Source organism: Ictidomys tridecemlineatus, chromosome 4 (assembly GCF_052094955.1).
Source record: "Ictidomys tridecemlineatus isolate mIctTri1 chromosome 4, mIctTri1.hap1, whole genome shotgun sequence".
NCBI lineage: Eukaryota > Metazoa > Chordata > Mammalia > Rodentia > Sciuridae > Ictidomys > Ictidomys tridecemlineatus.
In genome coordinates this window covers 1,666,910-1,689,848 of record NC_135480.1, presented here as the reverse complement: position 1 = coordinate 1,689,848, position 22,939 = coordinate 1,666,910, and the positions used below count along the sequence as shown (strand labels likewise).

Genomic DNA, 22,939 nt, shown 5'->3' with positions numbered 1-22,939 from the left:
AGAAGCGAGCACCCAGTAGGCTATTGACGGCCATGGGTCTGCCCAGGGTACTTCAGCCCCTCCATACACCTGAAGCCCTGCTGCATGGCCAGGTGTGGTCAGCTCAGAGTCCTTGGCCCTGGCGTCCCAGCCACATCCCCCAGAGCTGTGCCACTTTTGTCTCCAACACCCTTGGCTTGGTTGGGCAAACCTGATGGACAATAGAGAGGCCAAGGGGGCAGGGTGACCAGAATGGCCAGGGAGTGGAAGCCCTCCTCTCTGCATTCTGTCATTGAGTCGTGGTGACCGAGATCAGCTGGAGGGGCAGGACAGGGCTGAGGCTGCCACGTGGCTTCTCACCAGACAGTGCCCACAAAATGTGGATGGCCACATAGTGTGTACAGACCACTGGGAAGGGGGCCTTCGGTGCCCTAACCTGCTGTCCCGTGGAGGCCACTGTGACCAGAACTAGTTCTGTCACCCAGATGGACCTCAGTGGGGAGTCAGCCAGGGCCCACCGGAGCCTTGCCCGCAGCTCTTCTATGTAGCTCGGCTGACCTGACCCCCGGCGGAACCTACTGGAAGTGCTCAGAGCCCCCCATGACTTCCCGCTCTCGCCCCTAGGACCCCTCGAGTGGACAAGAGGTCTGGCCACAGTGGTGGAAGAAGGTGGCTGGGTTCCGTTCGAGCTCCCAGGGACTCCAGCCAGGACCCTGGCCTCGGACAGTGCTCACCCAGCACCAGCAGCGCAGGGTTCAGGGAGCGCCGTTCCATGAGGGGAGCCAACGGTTCTTGACCCAGAGGGGGACGTTTGGGTACAATGCCAGGCCCTGTCTAAAGGATGCCAAAGGAGGGGTGTGGGGAGGCTGTCTTTGGAGAATTCCAGGACGGGTGTGGGGTGAGAGGAACGTGCGCTGGAACGGACCAGGGTGGAGGTGGGCCCTGCGGGGGCCCCGGCACGGCCCGCTCTGATTGGCTGGCAGGGCAGGGGCGGGAATTCTGGGCGGGGCCACCCCAGTTAGAAAAAGCCCGGGCTAGGGGCCGAAGAGCAGGGTGAGGGAGGGGGGTGGGGAGGGTGGGGGGTGGGGTGGGGACGGGGAAACTGGGGAAGATGGGGTGCCGGAGGAGAGTCGTGGGGGCCAAGGAGCACCTTGGCTGTCTGGAGTCTGGCGGGAGTGGGGAAGGACTGAGGGGCTAGCTCAGGCAGCAGGGGCGGTGGGGCCTGGGAGCCCACGAGGAGAAGGGTGGGCTCCCAGGGAAGCAGGGCAACATCGGCAGGGGCGCTGGGCCTGAGCTAGGGCTGGAGCGGAGGGGAGCCAGACACTCATCCCGGGAACTTTTGGTTTCAGGACGTGGCGGCTGGTCGGACAAGGGGAAGCTGCTGGGCAGGGCTCGACCCCACACCTGGGCAGTGGAGGTGTAGCTGGCAGCAGTGGGCAGGTGAGGACCGCCATCTGCCGGGCAGGTGAGTCCACTTCCCTCCCTGGGCCTCACTGCGCTGGCCTTCTAGAAGAAGGCTGGAGAGCGAGGACCAGCAAGGAGAAGTGGCTGTCCTCCCGGCAGAGCGGCAGGAAGAAGGCAGGATGGTAGGCACAGGTGACATCTTCTCGGGGGGAGCCGAGACGGAGAGAGACTGGGGGGCCCAGGGTCCATTCCAGGTGGAAAGAGCATTTTGAGTGGGCAGGATAGAGAAGGGAAGGGCTGCCAGCGAGGACCGAGGCTGCTGCCTCCAGGGAGGTGACAGGTGACCTGGGGGTGGTAGTGGAGTCTGTGGGAATCCATCTAGCACTGTGGGAGTATCCCAGGTCCAGGTCGGGCAGAGCGAGGTGGGGTCACAGGATACAGAGGGGTCCCCAGCCGCCACCACATCCCACCCACCGTAATTCATCTAGGAGAAGGTACAGAAGCGGCTCTGGCGGGTCTCCCGAGGCCTGTGCCAGAGCCTCGAAGGCCGGAGAGCGGGAAAGAAGGGCAGTGCGCGGGCAGCACAGAAGGACGTCACCTGGGGGGAGCGGTGGTCGTGGGTGGCGGGCTCCAGAGAGATATCGCAGCAAGGAGGCTGCAGCGGGCCCAGCCTGCGGATGCACCGTTCCCACGCGGCACTGCGGCCCAGAGGCTGGCGCGGAGAGGGCCCACAGTGGACTTGGTGACACTGTATGCCCTAACCGCTCAGCTGCTGGGTCTGGCATGGCAGACAGGACAGCACCAGGGGAGCCAAGGGCATGGGCAAGGCCAGACAAGGCGAGACGGGCGGGGTAGAGCGAGTGAGCTCTCTAAGGGGGGAGTCGGGGCAGGCAGGTGAGGGGCCACCAGGCGGCGAGCCAAAGAGGCACTGGCCTCCAGAGCCCGTGGCCAAGGCGGGCATCACGGGCAGCGACGGAGCAGTGATCGGTGCCTTCAAGCTCAAGACTGGAGACAAGGGTAAGTGCCTAGCCCAGTCTGCTTCCCTGCTGCCCACCAGATCCTCCTTATCCAACCAGCACCCTCTGTTCTCCCCAAAGACAGGTCTCCAGCAGGGGTGCACACGCCAGCCCCCGAAGGCCAGGACGCCAGGCGCAGGGATGTACTGGAAAGACATGACATGGTCCGGTGTGATGGCGAGGACAGAGGGACTGCCGTCCGGCCTTCGTGGTGAGAATGTCCCTCTGCCCGCTACAAAGTCCAGCCCAGCCGACCCTCACAGACACCCTCTTGCTCATGCCCAGCTCTGTCCTCTACAGAACACTCTGGCTGGCACCACGGGGCAGGCTGCCACAGAAGGGTCTGGTCCTTTGCTTTTCCGAAAGAGTTAACACACCACTGCTGCTCTCTGGACCCCCTAGAACCCTCAAGAAATAAAGGTGAGGGCCTCCTCTGGCACCTGGGCAGGGCGGGGCAGGCCAGGAGTGGGGGCCTCATTCTGTCTCCATTGCAGAAATGGTGCTACCCAGCTCACGTCTGGGCCTTCAACTCCGGGGACTTCTTCAAGTCCGTCTAGCTCTGGATCAAGAATATGCTGCGTTTGGGAACCACTGCATACCTGACTCAGGAATCGGCTCTGTAGGTGAGCTTGGAGCCCCTCGGGAAGCGCCCCACCCCACCCCCTCCTGCCCCCCTCCCCGCCCCACCCCCTCCTGCCCCCCTCCCCGCCCCACCCCCTCCTGCCCCCCTCCCCACCCCGCCCCCTCCTTCCCCCACTCCCCACCCCGGCCCTCCACCCACGTGTTTTGTCACTCTCCACAGGTGAAGCCAAGGACCAGGCCTGTGAACATCAAGGCAGAACAGACCCGCAGCACCCGCCGCCAAACCCCATCCTCGTGGCCACCCCACTGCGCCCAGCGGACCATCAGCACGCCTCCCTCTGCTTTTCTTCTTCCTCCTTCCCTCCAACCTTGTGTTTCTGTCTTTCTTCCTTCCGTCGTTTGAGAGATTCAAAGCATCCGTGACTCTGTTTCCCCACCCGTCCCTTCTGATTTCAATTTGCACTAAGTCGTTTGCACTGGTTTGGAGCTCGGAGAGAGCCTTGAGTCTCTCTGTGCGCGTGTGCGTGAGTGTGCGGGCCTCCTTGGCCACGCCGCCCCAGCGCCTGCCTGCTGTCCACCTCTGCCTGGGGGCGCCTGGGCGCCGGCCGCGTGCTTGAGGCCCCGCCCTCCCCTCACCTTGTCTGGAAGCTCCACAACAGCGAGCCACCTCAAAGCATTCCTTACACTACCTTGCCCAGTGCCCCTCCCCACCAGGGCTCACCAGAGTCCTGGCCTCATCAATAAACACAGTTACAGCAACTTGTCTCAGGGACTGGAATCTGAGCTGTCTGCCTCGGGGCGCGCCGTGGGCTGGGGGATGTGGGAGGGAGGGGAGGTGCCAAGAGGGACCGAGGGGTTCTGGGGTGGGGAGGGGGAAAAGATGGGGGTTATAGGATGGGGCACACATCTGGAAGAGGGTTACGGGGTAGGGAGGGGCTGTGGGGTGGGGAGGGGTCATGAGAAGAGGAGGGGCCGTGGAATGGGGTGACTGGCTGAGGAAGTGAGTTATGGGAAGGGGGGGCGAGGGAATGAAACCAGGAGGGCCTGGGGATGGAATGAGCACCGAGGGGAGGGGTGCAGGGGAAGCCAAGGGGGTTATGATACAGAAGGGTCCCCTCGAGAGGTGGGGTCTGTGACACTGGGGGCCTGGGGGGACAGAGGAGCGTACACACCAGGGGTGGTGGGGGCTGGGATGGCAAGGGGTGTCGTGGGCCATGAGGGAGAGGTCAGACCCCGCTCCAGTGCCTCCGGCTCTCCAGCTCTCCAGCTCTCTGTCTGATCTGGTCCTGGGTACCGGGCCAGACCCCAAAGGCCAATGGAGGTTTGCAGAACCACATTGCAGGGACGGATTTCAGGGTGGACACCAGCTCTGGGAGCAGGGCTGGCCCTGGCCACTCGCACAGGTCCACAGCAGCCTCTGGGTTTCCCCGTCCTGCCCCACCTGGCTCCTCTGCCCTGGGTCCTACTAGCTAAGGAGCTGGGGCCTGGGTAGACTGAGGGTACCCCATCTTCTCATTTGCTGTGAGAGGGAGTTGGAGGCCACAGCAGGGGGACCAGGACACACACAGGTCTGAGCATGGCCACAGAGAGGGGAGGGTACCAAAGAGATCCAAGGAGACTTGAGGGAGGCAGAGAGGTCAAGGGAAGAGAGGAGGGAGAGGGGTCTGGGTGACAGAGGGCCATTATTGGGGTCTTGCTCCTGGGTGAAAGTGGAGCCCCCTGTGAGAGACCCCAAGGCTGGGCAGCACCCTGCTGAGCCCCAGTCCAGGCTTCCTGGCTCCTGGTTGGAATGTACAGACCCTAGGAACTAAGATGAGGCTCCTGAAAATGAGACTGGGGTCTTGGGCCCTGTTTTCCTCCCACCAGGGGCAATGCTCAGCACAGTCAGGAAAGAGCCTCCACAGATTGACAAGAACCAGACCCAGAACCAGGAACTCCCTCCCTCCCGCCCCGGGCTGCAGCTCTCCCCTCCCCCACAGGCCCCGCAGACAGGGACAGGCCCTCACCATCCCCCTCGCCACCCCCTGCCCCACCACCCATCTGAGGCCCTAGTTAAGACCAGTGGTGACCCAATGGGCACAGTTGGGAGAGAGAGTCTCTTGAAGCTGTCTATCTCCATGAGGATTTCAAAGGCCAGCCGGCTGTGCTGGGTAAGCCACCTCCACCTTCCTGACCTCACGGCAGTGACTTGACCAAGTGACAAAGTAGCTATCCATCACATGGGGAGGGAGGTCTCCACTGGCCTTTATGGTAAACATCCGACCTGCTCGAGGTTCCCAAAGCGGGGCTCGGAAGATGAAAGCCAGCCTTCTCAAGAACGGCTGGTGGGCACTGCAGGTGGCCCAGGGGGTTCAGGGGCAGTGGGGTCACAGGCTGTGGAGGTGGGGAGGAGATGTCAGCCCGGCAGCCTCCTCTAGGGACACAGAAATCAAATCCCAGACGCGGAAGGGAACTGGGAAGGGGCCTCGGGAAGCTGTGGGCTGAGTCCTGGTCATCTGGAGAGCCAGCCACGCTGGAGCCCAGCTGCGTCCAGGCTTGGGACCCTCAGGGTGGCTGTGAAGGGCACATCCTCACCCTGGGCTTTCCCCAGGGAGTTCTGAGACAAAGTTGGGGGAAGAGCTTGCGCAGACTTTGGGAGAGTGGAGTGCTCCTTTTCTTGCCCACCCAGGGGAGCCGCTGGCCCTCAGCACCCCCAACCGTGGCACTCCCCCTGCTGTGGGCGTCTCTGCCCCTATGAATGCCGAGGGTGGGGCAGGGTGACCTGGGCGGTCCACACAGTCCCTCCTTCTGCAGTGGGCTTCGAGCTGGACCTGGGACAGAATCCAGTGGAGCCCCTGGAGCGCCAGGGCCTGGGGAGCAGGAAGGAGCTCATGGGGGCAGGATCTTGTGATGCAGACAGGCCAAGGCACGGGTTACTCTGAAAACAGGTGCGCGGGGGTCCAGCCTCAAGCCTCGCCCAGGGTGGGGGCTGGGAAAACAGAGGTGGCCCAGCCCCCGCCCCAACAGAGCCCCTCCATCTGAGCTGGGGACCGCCAGGTTGGAATGTGTTTACCTTTGGCCCAACCGATTTCCTGCTTTTTAGAAAAGGGGCTTAGAGAGGGCTGTTAGACAGGCTCCTGGCGCCCCCGCCACCCAAAGGCACTTTCAGAATGCTCCTAGGCTGAGCTGAGTGCAGAGAAGCAAACAGGGGCTTGAATTTCATCCCCAAACCCCAGCAGGGGGTGGGTGGGGAGGGGCGGCTGCAGCGGTGCCAGAAAACCTTGGGAAAGAGGTTTCGAGGTTTCAAGCTCTGGAGAGCCTCTACACATGCCCCTGGGGGCCCCTGCACACCCACCCCCATAGGCACCCAGGGTAGGCTGCAGGGTCTTCACACTTGGCCCCCTCCCGCTGGTGTTTCTGTCCAGTCGTCCTGCCAGAGAGAAGGGGGATCATTTCACACAGTGGGGTCACGCCTGCCGGGCCAGACGCCGCCTGTGTTGGCGTCTCTAACCCTGTGCTCCAGGGCCACGCACCCCTCCCTGTCCTCTGTCCTGTGTGTGCCCACAGCTGTGGCCCTGTGGGGTGAGGTCTCTGCAGGCGTTTAATGACCTGGGCAGGAATTATAGACCACAGTGTGGGGCAGGGGCAGGTCGCTCACTATATCACTGAGGACAAAATTCCAGCATGGCAAAGGAAACAGAATCCTTTAAACAGGACTAAGGGGACCTTTGGAGTCTGACTACAACAGGCCCAGCCTGAGAAGTCTCCAAACACTGAGATCGGTGCCTGAGAAGACAAAAATCTCTCTGGGGGAGGGGCATCCAAATGCTCAGAACCGGGGGCAGTGGATCCAGTCTGGAGGCCCCCACAGCCCTCTCCAGCAAGGAGAGCCAGGAGGGCTCCGCTGCTGGTCAGTACCGACCCAAAGCTGGGTCTAGGCTCAGGGCACTGTATCTGTGCAGCCTGCTCTTGCCTTCTGCAGCAGACCAGGCCTCTATGTGCATGATTGCAGGCGCATGTGGTGCCTGACAAGCCCCGAGAGACTGGGCCTTCTCAAAGACTGTGTAAACCCCCCCAAAGGGGAAATGGAACATTCTAGAAAGAACTGTGGTCGGCTTTGGTCTCTGCAAGGCTGTAGTAACCATGCTGGTGAAGCCCAGTCCTGCCCACCCTCTCCCCCTCCCTCTCCTCTCCTCAATTTTCTCCTCCTCCCCCTCTCTGTGCATAGCTCCCCCAGCCTGCTCCTGGTGACACTGTTGGCCCCTTTCCAGGGCTGAGGGGAACTGGTGGGGGCCCCTTCCTGGAAGCCCACCTGCAGGCCGGCTTGCTGGGAAGGGGCCTGCTCTCCCTGGCGGCTCCCCCCGCCCGCAGCCGTTTCCTGGAAGCAGTCACTGTGGGTATTCTGCTCCTTGTCAGCGCCCAGCCTGCAAATAAAGCAGACACTGTGCTCCTTGTCCTTGGGGAGCCCCACTCCATCACCCCACACCTGGCTGGACACAGGCAGGCAGCCTGTCCGCGGGGAGTGGTGCAGGGCGGGGGCTAGACCCATAAACCCAGGGCAGGAGGCTCCTTCCCCCTCTGCTGCCCCGCAGGACACCTCTGTGCCAGCACGTGCCAAGCCCCAGGGCACCACAAATAGCTGTGGGGACTGTGCCCCCAAAATGGGGCCCTGTGCAGACCCCAGCGAGAAGCTGGCAGGGCCACGGGGGAGGAAGGCCGCGGGCCCCACGCTTTGCAGAAGCAACTTCTGCCTGGATGGAAGATTCCAGAGGAGATCCCAGAGCTGGGGCTGCACGGGGAGGAGACATGGGGGGTGGGGGGCTGGGCAGAAGCCTGTGCTGGAGTTGGAGGGAAGAGAGGCTGCTGGGCCCTGGAGGGTCCACCTGGGGTCTGGCGGGTTCCTGGGGGGAAGGGAAATGAAGGCGGAAGATGGCTTGGAGGCCGAGGAACAGGCTGGCTCCAACAGAAAGGGGGACCCAGAGCTGCCCAAGCCCTGGCCCTTCCTGGGTGAGCTACGTCTTCACACTGGGTCCCCCCACTGTGCTTCCCACTGGTGGGAAGGCGCCCAGTAGGGCATGTGGCCACCTCTGGGAGCACAGGCTGTGGGCTCCAGGCTGCCAAGAGGCAGATGAAAGAGAGAGGACCCAGGTGTGACCACAGGGAGCCGCAGCAACCAGGTGGGATCCTGGGAGTGGGGCTGACCGGTGGGGCTAAGGGTTGGGGGTCAGAAGTCTGAGACCCAGATACCTGAGGGAGAACAGGCCCCGGTCATGAGGCCCAGCCGACCCCCAGCCCCAGGGCCCAGACCCCCAGTGCTGGGTCAAGAGCTCGAGGGGAGAGGAGGTGTGGAGATGGGCCTGGGGGAAGGCGCCCCGCGGGATGCTGGGAAGGACTGGTTTATTCAGGTGGCACTCAGATCGGGCCGCGTGCCTGTCGGCCCACGGGATACAGGGAGGCGCGCGCAGAGCCCCCGACGGGCTCCCCATTGGCTGTTGGTGACATCACCCCTGTGTCAACAGGCAAGTCTGCAGCTTCCCGGCTGGCCAGGGTTTATGGAGCGGGACCCGACCCCGCTGGGCCCCCACCCCACCCGGCCCACACACTGGCCCACTGTTAGGGGTCTGGGGGTGGAGGCTGCGCCATGGCCTCCTGGCGCCAACTGCTCTTCCGCCGGCCTCTGAGTTCCCGGCACAGTGGCTGCCCCTCTGAGCGTCCCTGGCCAGGGGATGTGGGGGCCCCAGGTCTGGCCCACACCCCTCCCTCTGGAAAGAGGCCTGGAGCCAGGGAGAGGGCTTGGAGCCCCAAGGCCAGGGCCTCTGGCTCCGTGGGGAGGGGCCAGCACTGCCTCTGACAGGGGACGCCGTCTGCTGAGAGCTCCCCGGGAGCTCCGGGGGTCCCTCCCAGGTGGGAGGCCCCCCAGACCTCCCCCCACCCCCTGGTTGGCACTGCCAGCCACTGGCCAGGGGGAGAATAGGGCAGGGCCATGATGGCGACTGTCCCCGTCAGCCCTGTCGCTCTCCTTGGATGGGGACCTTCTTGCCCAGACCCTGGAGGGGCTACCTCTGCTAGCCAGAGCCTTCTGAGCCGAGTGCACCTCCTGGGCCTGCCACAGGCAGCCAGGACAGACTTCCCAGGCCCTCGGGAGTGGCCGTGGATCCCAAAGGCTGACCGTTCCTGGCTGTCATGGGAAAGACAGCTCCTTTTCACCCCCAGCCCCGCCTGCCTCCAGAGCGGCCTGTTGGGTCCCCTCTCAGGTGTGTGTCCCCCTCATCTGCTCCCCTCTCTAAGAGGTTTCTGGGGGCTCCACAGGGACTGCCGGTGCTGCCCTCAGAAGTGGCCGGATCCTCGTGGCCTGGCCTTGGACAGGCCACAGAGGCCCCAGATGGGGAGGGGAAGAGGGCGAGGAGGGGGGCTCAGCTGCCTCCTCCCCAGCCCCTTCTCACCAGTCTCCTCACCCCGTGAGCCTGTCCAGGGGCCCCTGGAAGAGCACATCACGTTGGAGTGGGGTCAGGGAGGAAAGGTGGTGTGCAGGGGGGCAGGGGAGAGCTCAAGGAGGGGCAGAGAGCCCCTGGTGCCACCCAAGAAGGTCCTTGCCAGGTGTCACCCTAAACCAGCTCCCTCGGGCTACCCACCCCCACACTCCTGGCCTGTCTGTCCCCACGGCCCTTCCCCATGACCAGGGATTGGACCTGACTCTTCCTGCTCCTCTCCTCCTTTGCCTGCCCCGTGGGGTGGTCAGATCCGCAGCCTGTGTCTGCCCTGCCCACCACCCCTCCCCTCGGGCCTGGGACCTCCGGTCCTGTTGCCCCACACCTGGGGGTGAATGGCCTCCCCTGGGTGGTGGGGCAGAGGGCATGTGTGCCACAAGGGGCCCCCATGGGACACGTGTCTGTTTGCATTTCAGGGGCAGCGGCTGAGATAAAGGGCTGTTTTCCCAGGGGCACAGGCCAACAGGGGGCTGAGGGGCCGCAGGGAGTCAAGGCCAGGTCCTGGGCTTCACACAACCTTGCGCTCCCCCGCCCAGGCCTTTGTGGGGAGCCACAAGCCCTATCAGCTCCGGACCCTCCCAGTCAGCCCACAGGGTCCCAGGTGTGACCGCCCACATTGGAGCCCTGTCATCTGATCACCTGACTCGGGCTGCATTTCCAGTGTGCTCTGTTTGGGTGGGTCTGGCCCCTGCCTGCGGGGCCCACCAACCTAAGACAGGGGCACTGGCAGGTGTCAGGGATGCGTGGGAAAACCCCTGGCAGAGACGGGAGGGGTGCGGACAATAGGATTAAGGGTTTCCATTATGTTCACGTCCCAGGTAAATGCTCCTGGGGAGGGGGCTGCCTGGGAGCTCAGCCAGCAGACAGGCAGGTTGGGTGGGAAGGACCAGCCAGGGCCTCTCAGGAAGTGGAATTCAGACCCTCCGCCCCAACCTGCTTGGCAGGGCCTCAGGAGCTCTCTGACAGCACAAGGCCTGGAAGTAGACACCCTGCCTGCCCAGTCCAGGCCTCATGGGGCAAGGAAGGGCAGTCCCCAGAAAAACTAGCCAGACCTGCCATCAGGAGGACCCCAGCAGCCCGGCCCAGGACGCCTCCTCTGTAGGTCCTGTGGCCCTCCCTGAACGGCCAGCCTCCCATCCCTGGCCTCCAAGGCTCAGAGGCTCTGTGCAGCACTTCCTGTATGCCCACCAGTCCCTGAATTCATGCCATGCCCTCCTCTCCCACTGCCTGTGCCTTGGGGGGTCTTCAGGCGGGTGCATGAGCAGAGTTGTGACTCCTCCCCAAGACACACAGCTCCAGAGCAGGCTCCTTCTCCTGGCCAGCGCCTCTGGCTCAGTGGGTGTCTCAGACAGGGTACCCCTGCAGACCCACAGGCCAAGGCCTGGAGCTCCCCAGCAGGTCTCCGGCTTTCTTCCAGGGCCCCACCCCAGGAGAGCGCAACCCATCACTCCTGGCCAACACCAACCTCAATGTGGAGACCGTCCCTACAGAGACCAGGGCTCCATCCCTCGGGTGGAGGTGGGCAGGGCTGAGCCAGGGGAGGGGGCGAGATGGAGCAGGAGCCACCGGTGGACGCACAAGGCAGCCTCCCCCACCTGCCCAGGAACCTTGCATGGAACTGGACATCAGGAAGGGGCTGGTGAAGATGAGCCGAGGAGGCCCCTGGGAGCTGCCGGGGAAAGGCGGAGGGGAACCACTTCCTTAGAGAAGTCAGACGCTCCCACTGGCCCTCAGCCCTCGTCCCTGAAGTAGCTGGACTCTCGTGACCTGCCAGCCCACGGCAGGGCCAGCTGGAGTCCCTGGGCGTTGCTCCTCAGCTCCCCTGGCCCTCACCGCCCCGTGCACCACTAGCACACATGCTTCAATGTTCCTTCATTTTTAAAAATTTAAACTGAGTTCAACGACTGTCCAGGGAAGAGCAGAGAGCTCACACCAGGCAGCTGGATATCAGGCAGCGGCCAGGCTGTCCAGCCAGCCCCAACAGAGAGGGCCACTTGACCTGGCCTGACTGCTCTTTCCTTTTGGCATGGGGACTGCCATTCCAGGTTACGGGTGCCCAAGGAAGGGCAGCCACCGCCCCTGAAGATCTTCCAGAAGGTTCTCTGTGGTGCCAGGGTAGGAAGTGCTGGCCCTGGGGCCCTAGGGAAGTTGCATGGGCCATCAGGGAACAGGTCCCAAGCTTGGGGTGCCATGGGGTCCAGCTGCCAGGCAGGGTTGAAGTCTGGCTCTGCGTTCCCACCACCAGAACCCTGGGAGTAAGGCCAGAAGAGCACGCTGTTGGGGCAGGGGGACAGGACTCGAATGAGGCAGCCATTGGGGAAGGAGGGCCACTTGCCAGGCCTGTCTGGGAGCCTTATGTGAACTGGCCTCTTCTTCTCATGAAAACCCCATTCTCCAGACCAGGAAATGGCACAACCCTGAGCTCCTGTAGCCAGTTAGAAGATAAGTCAGGACTCCACCCCAGGCTACCAGCTCAGGGCCATGGTTCCAAACGCCCCCTGACACTACCCCTGGGCTTGGGTTGGGCCTAGGAGGCCAGAGATCCCTACCCTTCATGGGGCATGGTCCCTGGACAGAAATCAGTCCCAGAGTTCAAGGGACCGGATATGAGCAGACACAGAAATGGAGAACTTTCTAGAAGGTGAAAGGGCTCCACTGCTGGGGCGGGTAGAGGAGAGCAGATCTCTGATGAGCCCTCACAGCCCCCTCCCCAGCACAGGCAGAGTGGGCAGGACAGACAGGTGCAAAGTCCCAGGACACTGACCGCAGAGCTCAAACAAGAAGAGAGGCTGGGCCCCCTGCCGCGGGCGGCAGGGTGGGGACGTGCTAAGTGGGGGAGAGGGCACTGTCTGGGCTGCACAGGGGAGCCCCTCAGCCGTCCTGAGGGTCACCCTGGGAGGCAGCCTCTGAGGAGGAGACTCCCCAGGCCTGGCCCGGATGGGGACCCTGAGCCCCAGCCCTGCTCGCACACCTGCCAGGTCACCCTCACGCACAAGCACACTGAGTGTCTCTGGGTCCCTTCCTGGCAAGTAGGGCCTTGCACCCAGCTCTGTGCACACAGGGCTCCTGCTCTCCTCCACACATGGCTCCACCAGGTTCTGGTGCCCTGCCTACTGTGAGGTGCTCCTCTCTGCCACCTTCCGCCCTCCATCCCCACACTAGGTCCCACTCACGTCCTAGCCCAGGGCACGGGCCCAATTCCAGGCCAGCCCCCACAGGTCTCAAGAAATAGAGCATCTCAGGAAGCCTAGGGACCAAGGGGACCTGCACTCTGTCACGCAGAGGCTCTCCCTGGAGACAGAGGAACTCAAGCCCAGATGCCCTGCGCAGCAGAAATAGGGCACTGCTCTCTTCTGTGGGAATCCAGGGACAGCAGAGTCCAGCTGAGCTTGGGTGGGGGCAGGCGGCAGCAAGATGACAGCTCACGTTCCCCACAGCTCCCTGCAGTGCTGGGAGCCAAGCAAGCTCCAGAGAGGGGTGTCCCACCAAGTGTGGACCCCAGGCAGGCGCAGGTTCCCCGGCCCAGATGGAAGTTCACAGAGCAGCCTGTCTCCCCACGAGGTGCTGCCAGGCTAAGACGTGACAAGGAGGCCGGCAGACATGGGACCCCTGCTCTGGACACCTCTGAGGGCCACCGTCAGAACCCCTAGTCCCTGAGCTGCCCACTGGAGCACCTGGGGATTAGACACAGTGTGGGAGGCAAAAGAGACTTGGCTACAAGGTGGCCCCAGCCCCAGAAGGTGCCACGGGGCTGGACCCAGATGGTGGGAAGGACAGGGGCTGGTTTTGTTCCAGGAGGGGACTGTGCCTTGGTGCCTTTGCAGAGGGCTTTGGAGGCTGGGGGTCCACAGCCACGGCCCTACCACCTCAGGGAACCCAGAGCCTCAGGTGTGCAGGTGAGGCTGACCCTGCCCTGGGCCTAGGACCCTTCCACCCATGGCCTGAGGAAGGAAGCCTGCCTCCTGAAGCCCCGGCCAGGCCAGGATAGGAACAAAGGGGCAGGGGTGGGGGACGCCCAGCCACGAGGGCCATCTGGTCAGGGAAGAGGCTGGCCCAGTGGGTGTGGTCTGGCCAGCTCAGGAAGGTCAGAGGCCACTCTGGCCCGGAAGAGCCCCCAGACACCTAGATGATTGCAGCCAGGCCCTGGTCTCTGCCTGTCCCTCTCCTGGGACCCGCCCGGGCAGTCAGAGCAGTACCAGCAACAGTGTTTGTTTTCAGATGACATTTTTAAGAAAAGCGGCCTTCCTCCAACGCCTGACCCTGTGGCTGGAACGCGGGGAGCCAGCAGAGATCTCCCCACCAGACCCAGCACAGCCTCTGCCCGGGGCAGGAGCTGAGGTCCATCCTGGGGAGACACCAGTCAGCCACCGTCGGACCGGCAACCCTGCTCTGGGCTGTGTTCCCAGACTTGCTGAGTCCCAGCGGGGTGTCCCCAGCCCTGTGGCCCAGGGCTCACACACATGCAGAGACAGCTTGTCTTGGCTGGCTGCGCCCAGCACCTCTAGTGTGGGGTCCTGGGACCCTTGCCCCTGTGCACACACGCGGCGCCGTGGGCTGCCTTAGCACCTCCGCCTCTGCGGGCCGCCTGCGTGCCTTGGCCTCCCAGACACCCTGGCCTGCCCCAGCCCTCCTCTGAGCCCTCAGGTCACCCAGTCTCAGCCCCTCTGGGGCACCGTCGGGCTCTGAAGGCAAAGGCTGGATGTGGGGGTGGCCCCTGCCTCTGGGATTCCCCAGTGGCCATTCCCCACTGACTCGAGGAGTCTGTAGCCTGAGGCTGGAGGGAAGGGTGATGGGGTGGACCTGCACCCTGGCTCTGCACCCGACCTGGCCCTGACCTAGGCCTGCAGCCTGGTTTCCAAATCTTGCTTCAGAGTTTCACCAGACCCCCTGCCCCCCCGCCCCCCGCCCCAGGGTGTCCCTGGAGCTTCCTGGAAAAGGCCTGTGTTTGCCCACTCTTAGGGTGGTGTGTGTGGAACAGGGCGGTCCCACAGCTTCTCTCCTGAGGGTCCCACAGGCAGCTCCCCTCTTAGCAGGTTCGGGGAACAGAGGGCCCTTCCCTTTCCCTGGTGGTCCTGGCCCAGAGCCCTAGGGGCCTGGACAGGCTGCAGAGGGGCAGAGGGGTGGAGGGGCTGCCTCTCTGCCCCCAAACTCCCAGCTTCCTGTCTTGCAGCCCACAAAGCACTAAAGGTCCCGGACATCAAAGGCCCAGGAAGCCCCTTGCACTGAATTAAGTGCAAATGGGCCCGGGGCATGTGGATTGCATTTCCCACAATTATGCCTGCTCGGCTGCGGGCTGGGCTGGGAGGGGAGCTGAGAAAGGCCAGGCCAGGGCGAAGAAGCCTCTGAGGATACCCCTGGTGCCCCACAAAGAGCGGATTTGCACTGGGGCCTCCCAGGTATGTGGCCACCTTTCAGCATGTGTGCTGCCCCGCTGCGGTCCCCAGCCAGAGCAGCCCACATGCACGCTCGCCAGACCAGGGCTCTTGGGGTCTTCACCCACATGGGAGGGTCCTCACCCTATTTGGACACAGCAGCCATGGGCTGTGGGCACATAGGCAGGTAGATATAGGCCTCTGTTGAGTCCCATGGGGGTAGGGGGCCAGGGGGCTTCCAGGCCTGGCCCACGGGGCCACGTGGGAGCCCCAGGAACAACACTAAAGAGACCCACAGCGGTGCCTGCTTCACTCTCCCACCATGGCGGGTGCCTGGAGCTTTCACTGGGTGGGAAAATATTTCCCAGGCTCCCCAGAACGTTCCAGAAGAGAGGGAGACCATGGCCACAAGGGGCTGCCGGTGGAGTGGGCAGGGAGCTAAGACCAGTGAAAGCTAGAGGAGTCAATGACCCAGGGATTCTTATCCTTTGGGCCTCTCTCAGCATACACTGTCCCCCCTGCAAAGCAAGCTGAACAAACGTGGGGCTGAGGGTCAGGACCCCGTGGCCCTTCACCTGCTGCCCGAGCCAGCTCAGGCCCAGAGCCAGCTCAGCAGCGCCCACAGGGTCAGCCCCGATTCCCAGGACACACACACACAATGTCTGGGGCACACGGGTCTGTGAACCATCCTGTCTGCTCTGGAGTGGAACGTGCCCAGCTCATGGCCTGGACTCGGCTTGGAGCTGGCCGGGGCCACAGGGTCGGGTGACCGTGATGGCACTGCCCCCTTAGGGTCCCATCAGTGTGTGAGGTGAGGAGACCCAGCTACAAGATGACTCCACTGACCCAGCTTGTGTCAGTGGCCTGGGGTCCTTCCTGGTCCCGGTGCAGGTAGCCGTGGGAGGGAGTGCTGAGGCCCAGGGGCCAGTCCAGCCATCTGAGCAGTGGGGGAGGGAGAGGCAGCCCACCTCAGCCTCAGCAGCTGCTGGGCTTCCAGGCCCGTTCCCTCTGGTGTGAGTCTCCACTGTGACCCACCGTGTCGCACTCGCCCAGGGGGCTGCAGCCAACCTGTCAACAGCCTCCAGGGCAGGGACAGCTGCTGTTCCAGAGGGTTCCCAGGGACCCGCCTGTCCAGAAGCATCCTCGCTGCCCCTCCCCAGTGGGAAGCCCCCACTACCACCCACCCCCCTTCTCTTGGGGAGAGAAAATGGAGCTCCAGGAGAGGAGGGGGCTCCTGAGCAGCCTGGGCCCCCCAGGACCCCACCCTCAAGTCCCAAGCCCTGCTCTGCAGATAGGGAGGAGAGGCCTGGAAGGGCCTGGGCTCAGCCACCTGCAAGGTGTGGCCAGGAATCTTGCTCCCACCCCACCTGGGTCGAAGGTCTTTGATTAGAGGCTGGGAGGAGGGGAGGCGCCCTGACTGATGGAGACAGCTGCTCGCCCCCACGGGGGGCTTCCCTCTCGTGCTGGGGAGCCAGGCTGCCGCATCCGTCACGCCCACCCGGTCCAGGCTATCACCCTCCACTTCTCCTAATCCTCCTGCCGGCGTCTTCCCAAGAGTCCGGGCAGTTGGACACATTTTCCAAATTCTCAGGCCACTGCTGTTTCCTCCTCAAATTCCTCGCCCGCCCCCCACACCAGCCGGCCCCATCCCAGCCCTGGGAAAAGTCTGCTGCCCGCGGGACACAGGCCCCTCTTGGGCCAGGCTGCACCCAGCGCAGGGGGTGAAGCAGCAGCTGGCGGTTCCTGGGCAGCTGCGAGGTGTGGGGGTGCCAAGGAGAAGAGCCCGTGACGGGGGTGTCGTGGGAAAGCCGCCGAGGAGGCGACCCAGAGGCCCCCCCTGCACTCCCCATCCCTCCCTCTGCCTGGATTTCTGGCCTTCGAGGGGCCCTAGGGAGAAGCAGGTGGGAGTCCCAGCTGGGGAAGCTGGGGTTCTGTGGCTCCGGGCTCTGCCAAGAATGTCCATCTGCCTGTGTTACCTGGCTCCCAGCGTGGGTGCCAGCTCACCCTGCCTGAGCTCCTGACCATTAGGTCACCAGGGCAGGACCAGGACAAGCCCAGGGAGCCTGCAGGCAGCTCAGACCACCTCTCAGGTCCCACAAAGCAGTCCACTCTGCGGGAGGGGCTCCACACCGGTTAGAGCCCCAGCCCGGAAGGCTATCGGGCCTTGGCTCTGAGGCAGGAGAGGGTGGTGGGCAGAGCCAGGGGTCCACCCCAGCCGGCTGGGCAGAGGGAGGTTCTGTGGGCTGTGGGATTTCTACCCCACACCCATCCCTGTGTCCAGGATGGCTGGGAGATAAGCTCGAGGCTTAGTGAGAAGACAGTAACGGTGACCGACCCTGCCGACAGGGCAGGTTTACTGATGATAACGGCGGGGGGAGGGCAGAGGCAAGGGCAGACCCTGGACCCCAGCCTCCCCTCGCACTCTCCAGGGCCAGCTGGCGTCTGTCAGCCGCTCTGGTCACCATCAGCCTGTGATTGTGTAACCAGCAACTTATCGATGCCTGTGGACATGCTGTGCAGGGTGGGCTGTGGGGCCAGGGCGCCCTTCCGTGCGGCCGTGTGATCATCGGCAGGTCCTCCGGCCGGCTGGGCCTTTGTTCTTCCCGCCACCCACCGCCTGCTGGCCTTGATCCCTGGCCTCTGCCCGCCAGCCCCCTTCACGGCCAGCTCCCCTGTGGCCGGCTCAGCCCCACCCTGGCCCTCCCTCCCTGAGCCCTGAAGTGCCTGCTCAGCATCCATTTCTACTTTGGTCTTTCTTATCTCTTTCTCATAATAAAAATCAGAATTCTCTCCCTTTCCTGTGGGAATGGGCCAGAGCAGTGGGCTGCAGGGTTGAGCTGGGCCTGGCCTCCGGGCTGGGAACAGCATTATCAGTCCCGCCCTCTCTGCGTGGACACTCTCACCCTGCCTTTTCGAACTTGTCATCTCTGACTGAGACCCTGCTTCCTTCCACAGTCCACTGCCCTTCCCAGGCCCCGCGGCCTGCCTGCGGGGCGTTCCTGGAGGAGCCGGTCTCCCCCAAGGGGCGTCTCCGACAAAGCCACCGTGTCCCTCCAAGGGGTTGGGGCCCATGCGCTCCAGGGGCATGTGGCTTGGGCACGTTGCATCCCCACATTTACCACCGATGGCCAGAGCTGGCCTGGGCTGGGGCTGAGAGGCCGAGCACAGGAAAGCTGGGGCCAGGACAGTGAGGGGCCGGAAGCGAGAGGACAGGGAAAGGTCTCGCAGGAGCTGAGGGCCACAGCCAGGTCTGGAGGTCCTGACTTCCGCCAGAGCTGGCAGCAGGGTCCGCGCTCTGTGTGCCAGGGACGGCAAACGGGACCCGCTGGTCCCCTGTGACTACAGAAGCTCCCGCCGCCCGTGCCTGTCGCGGCCTCACAGGCCTTTCCACGTGATTGTAGTGAAATACAGATGGCCGCGCATCGTCCTCACACGGGCTCCGTTCCCCTCCTCTCCTGTGGAGGGAGGCTCCTGGGCTCTGCCGCGGCTTCCGACTCTCTTCTCCTGGGGCAGATGGAAAGCAGAGGCCACACCTCGGGAGAACAAGGGGCCACAGAGGAGGAGAAATGTCTGATGTCCCTCAAAAAGCCCCTGGCAGCAGGGACCCTGGCGGGACCACAAGGGCCACAAGCGACAGGGTAGAGGCCCAAGTTTAATGGAAGTGGAAGGTGCCCAGGGCTGTGCCCTGGGGCAGGTCGGGAGAGTGGCCCCTTGGGCCTGACCAGACCCCTGCCATGTGGCCCACCTGCTGGTGAGGGTCCCACACAGTCCTGACAGCAGAGGGGCATCGCACCTTCCAGACTCTGGTTGTCATTAGCTGCTCCCAGCAGGAGGAGGGGCGGGTGGGAGGCTGGGCCCCGCAGCCAGAGAGGATCGAGCTCACACGGGGCCACCTGGACCTCATTATTCTTAAGTGGTCTGGTCTGAGGGTTTGGGGAGAGAGGAAAAAGAACTGCCACCCCCCAGGTCTGGGGAGCCCCACCCCCACCCTCCCACCCCCCTCTCCAGGCTGGCACTTGGGGGCTCTGGCCACCAGGGACAACTGAACCCAGAGGGCGTCCTGTTGCCGGCTCAGTCCCAGGAGAACGGGCGGGAAAGATTGGGGATGGGGGGCTGGGCCAGCCAAAGGGAGTTTGGAACTCAGGAGATAAGAGAGGCCAGACCCTCCCCAGTCCTTTCCTGTCACCTGTGGTCCTCTGTCCTTCAAGAAGTTGACAGCCAAGCCTGGCACAATGGCACACGCCTGTAATCTCAGTATACCAGGAGGCTGAGGCAGGAGGATGGGGAGGTCAAATCCAGCCTCAGTAAAAGTGCAGAGGCTGGCTGGGAGTCTTTCAAGGCTTGGGGATCATAGCAGATGGCCACAGAGAACCCTGGGATCCTGACCCAGGTCTGCTGTTCCCTATACCCCAGCTCCGATGCCCACGCAGAGGGTCCCAGCACCCCTCGGTGTGCCCAAGAGCCCCAGGAGGCTCCTGACCCCTCCTGCAGAGCCACAGGAATGTGCAAGATGGCCGCTGGGGGAGAAGCAGGCAGGGGTGCCGCGGGCGGGGCCGGGCGGGGCCGGGCCTCTGTGGGAGGCTGACCTGAGCAAGGGTGTCATCACCTCTGTGTTCGACCCACTGGGTGAATATGCACTAAATGAAGCACAAATTAGCACCGCCAAGGGAGCAGTGAATTGTCCTTTCTTCTTAATCCCTTTGGCTTAGGGTTTCCCCCGCCTGGACACTGTGTCCGAGGGGAAGGCTGCCCAAGGGCACACGGGCATCCGTCCGGGGACATTCGGGCAGTGACCAATCCCTGGCCGCCCTGCCGTGTGCCCTGCACCGAGGTCCTTTTCTCAGCCGGCCGGTAGGGGAACAGCCACTGTGGGTCCCTGGGTCTTGGTGAGACAGTCAAGGATGGGCCGGTGATGGAGACCAGCACGCAGCTCTGTCCATGTCTGAAGGAGTGCGTAGGCCGGGAGAGAGGACATCTTCGGAAAACAGCCCGCTTTCCTGACCCACCCAGCACCAACCCTGAGACCACCATGGGCTGGAGCCCAGCATGGCCATCAATATCTCTTGTTCCAAGACGTCCAGACTGGACTTCTGGGGGTCCAAGACAATGGGCCCTTGAAGAGCCTCCAGGTCTAGCCTTGGCCCTGGAGGACCAAGTAAGGGCCCACCAGGACCACGGAGAACTTCAGGAGGGCCAACATGGCCGGGCACCCGGTGGGATACTGCGTCCCTCAAGAAGATCACCCGGGAGGTGGTTCCCAGCGTCCACCTCTGTGGGCCCAGGTACCCACGGCCCCAACTGGAAACGGCTCCCCTCCCCAGCAGCTCTCAGCTAGACGGGCCCTGGAAGGGCTACCCTCCCACATCAGGAAACGTCCCTGATCCCGTCTGACTCCAGCCGGCTTCCTCCCTTCCTGGCTTCCCATGAGATGGAGAGCAAGCGGCCCCTCCCTGCCCCATCTCAGAAGGGTGCCCCTCTGAGCAGATAAGCTCCCAGGCTCCGGAACAAAGGTGCCAGCACTGCACCTCTGCTCTGAAGTCTAATTGGCCTTGGGGATAAGCCGACCTCATCGGGAAAGAGGCCTGAGCCCCTCTCCCTGGTCCCAGCGGGCTGGGAGCTGTGACCTAAGCAAATAATTGCTTCAGGGGGTCGAAGACTCAAGGCCTTGTGGCCAGGGATCTGAGCTTCGCTCCCCCTGCCCCTCCTGCCTGACCCCTTGGTCTTGAGATCCACAACATGGCTTTGCATTTCTCTAGCGCTTTTCCAGATGCCCTGCAGTCCAACCCAGTGGAGACGGGTGATGGAGCTGGCGATGGAGCAGGAGGAGAGGCGCCCAGAGGGCAGAGGGGCGCTGCGGGCCCAGCCAGGCACGGACCCTGTCCATGGATCTGGGGGCCTGGCCTCCTCACCAAGAGGGGCGTGTGGGAATACACCCCATGGTGGTGGGGTGTCCAGGAACACAGCAGTAATCGGGGATCCACCTGGGTTCCAGGAACTTCTCCACGTCTCCCCTTGGCCTGGGCCCCATGGGCTGAGACCCCTTCACCGGACCAGGGCGAGAACCAGACTCCCACCTCCCAGTCCTAGGCGCCAGTCCCCAGAACTCTGTCATGGCTTGGGAGGGGCCACTCAGCTGGTTCAGGGGACTACCATCCTGTGTCTGCGACTTCAGGACCCCTTCTCCCTCCCGGCTCTCAGGTCACTCAGTCTCTTGGGTGGGGCTGCCAAGAGGGGTGGGTGGCTCTCAGACCCTCTGTCCCAGGAGCACCTGTCCCACACTCCCACCGCCCTGGCCTGCCACTCCTCACCCCAAGACGCAGAGCTGGGTCTTCCTCCCCAGATCGGCTTGTTTTGTGTCTGCTTGTGGGTCAGCATCCCAGCCATGGGGTGGCTGGAGGTCCTCTACTGCCCCAGCCCTGGGAAACGCAAGCCTTATGAAATGGCACCCACCGGGCTGGCTCCTGGCTGGAGCAGGACCCACGTTTGACAGTATGGTGGCCAGGTCTCCTCCACCTCCTCTCAGCTCCAGGACTCTCCTCTCTCCAACCTGCTCATCTGCTTCCTGTCCATGCTTCTCCCAGGACATCTCTCCCATCACAGTTGCCCCGGCCCCAGCTAGACACCCTTTCTGGGTCCTCAAGCAGGCCACTCCATGCCCCGGGCATCCCACTTTGTCTCCATCTGGCCCCTGGATTCACTGCCCCTGAAGCTCTTCTTCTTCTCTAAATGTCCACTTTGTCCCCTGGGAGTCCGTCCATCCTCTGAAGACACTCATCTGTTGGGCCAGCCCTGGTCCTGTCCACCTGGCAGTCTCCTTTCCCGTCTTGCAGAAATTCTGTTTCTGATGCTCCTCACACAATGGCAAGGCATCAGAAGGGGAGACCAGGCTCCGGGGACTTCCCCAGGGGATGGACGCGGGGAACAGGGGAGCCGTACCCAGGGGTGGCCAGATCCCCAAGAGGTCTGTCTTTGGAGCCCATGGCTGGGACAAGAGGCTTCCCTTGGTGCCTGTGTGTCCTGCATGGAGTCCTCCATGTCTAGCGCTGGCACACAGAACCTCCACTCTCCTGAAGGTTGGTGCAGCCTGCCCACTGAGTCCCATGGGCTCCCAGTGGCACTGGACTTGAGGAACTCTTTGGTCACAGTAGGGTAGAGAATGAGGATCCAGAGCCAACCCCAGGACCACGCCAAACTACCAAGGTCTTACTTGAACAGGAGACTCCCATCCGGAGAGGTCCTGCTGGCCATCCTCTGGAACCCTGCCCTCCGGGGCCACCCACAGGACTCCAGCGGGGCTGGGGTGCCCTCCTCCCTGGGTTTGCCCACCCCTCCTGGAAGGGGAAGCCGAGCCAGCCGTTCCGAGAGTGGGAGGTGTTGCGGCCATTTTGTGCCTCTCTGAACCTTCAGGAGGGCTGTGTGTAGGGCCGGCAGGGAGAGGCAGGAGGCTGGAGAGAAGGCAGAGGAGCGTCAAGGGGAGGGGGTGGAACGTGGGCAGCATGGTGAGGAGAGGCAAGGGGGAAACAAGGTGGCCCAGCAGCCCTGGGGCCTGGGCCAAGTCCCCCTCCGGAGGCATATGATGCCCTGCTGGCCTGGCTCTGCCTACGGCGTGTGGGGTTTGCAGAAAGTGCTGATCCGCTAAGCCCCAGGGGCCAAGCTGGGCTCGGAAGCTCAGGAAGGAACATGGTGCCCCCAAATACTGCCCGGCCTCGGGCACTGCCGACCCATCTCCCATTTCCAGGGCACCCGGGGACGGGCAAGGCGTGGTGCTCAGCCGGGCCACGGGCCCTCACCCGGGAGGAGGTTAACATCCACACTCCTTGGACACCTCTGCCTGGTGGCATGGGTCCCTCCCCACAAGAGCCCCCAGAGTGCTGGTCATCTGTGCCTCCGAGGGAAGAGGAAGGAAGGGAGAGGGCTGCTGGCCTGGCCTGGCCCCTGCCTAGCCCCACAGTGCCCTTCTCTGGCAGGACTCCAGCGGGTCTGGGGTGCCCTCCTCCCTGGGTTTGCCCACCCCTCCTGGAAAGGGAAGCCTGGCTTTGGAGGGCAACCAGCTCCCACCGGCCTCACCCCTCCCACTTGCCCCCACTCGCCCTGGCAGGGAAGGGTCTCTGGGGGAGGT

General features: G+C 63.6%; 1 protein-coding gene across 2 annotated transcripts; it reads left to right on the top strand.

Moving 5' to 3' along the window:
• Nucleotides 1-1,096: 1,096 nt before the first annotated feature.
• LOC120889509 (uncharacterized) lies at nucleotides 1,097-3,740 on the top strand. Of its 2 annotated transcripts, none has more exons than XM_078045347.1 (5): nucleotides 1,097-2,400; nucleotides 2,485-2,610; nucleotides 2,700-2,819; nucleotides 2,894-3,022; nucleotides 3,202-3,740. In XM_078045347.1, exons 1-5 carry the CDS (start codon nucleotides 2,202-2,204, stop codon nucleotides 3,402-3,404), a joined length of 777 nt encoding a protein of 258 aa, XP_077901473.1. In that variant the 5' UTR covers nucleotides 1,097-2,201; the 3' UTR covers nucleotides 3,405-3,740. The 2 variants fall into 2 exon arrangements, 1 of the variants encoding a protein (XP_077901473.1); XR_013437286.1 differs by having other exon boundaries at nucleotides 1,103-2,400; nucleotides 2,481-2,610.
• Nucleotides 3,741-22,939: the final 19,199 nt, after the last annotated feature.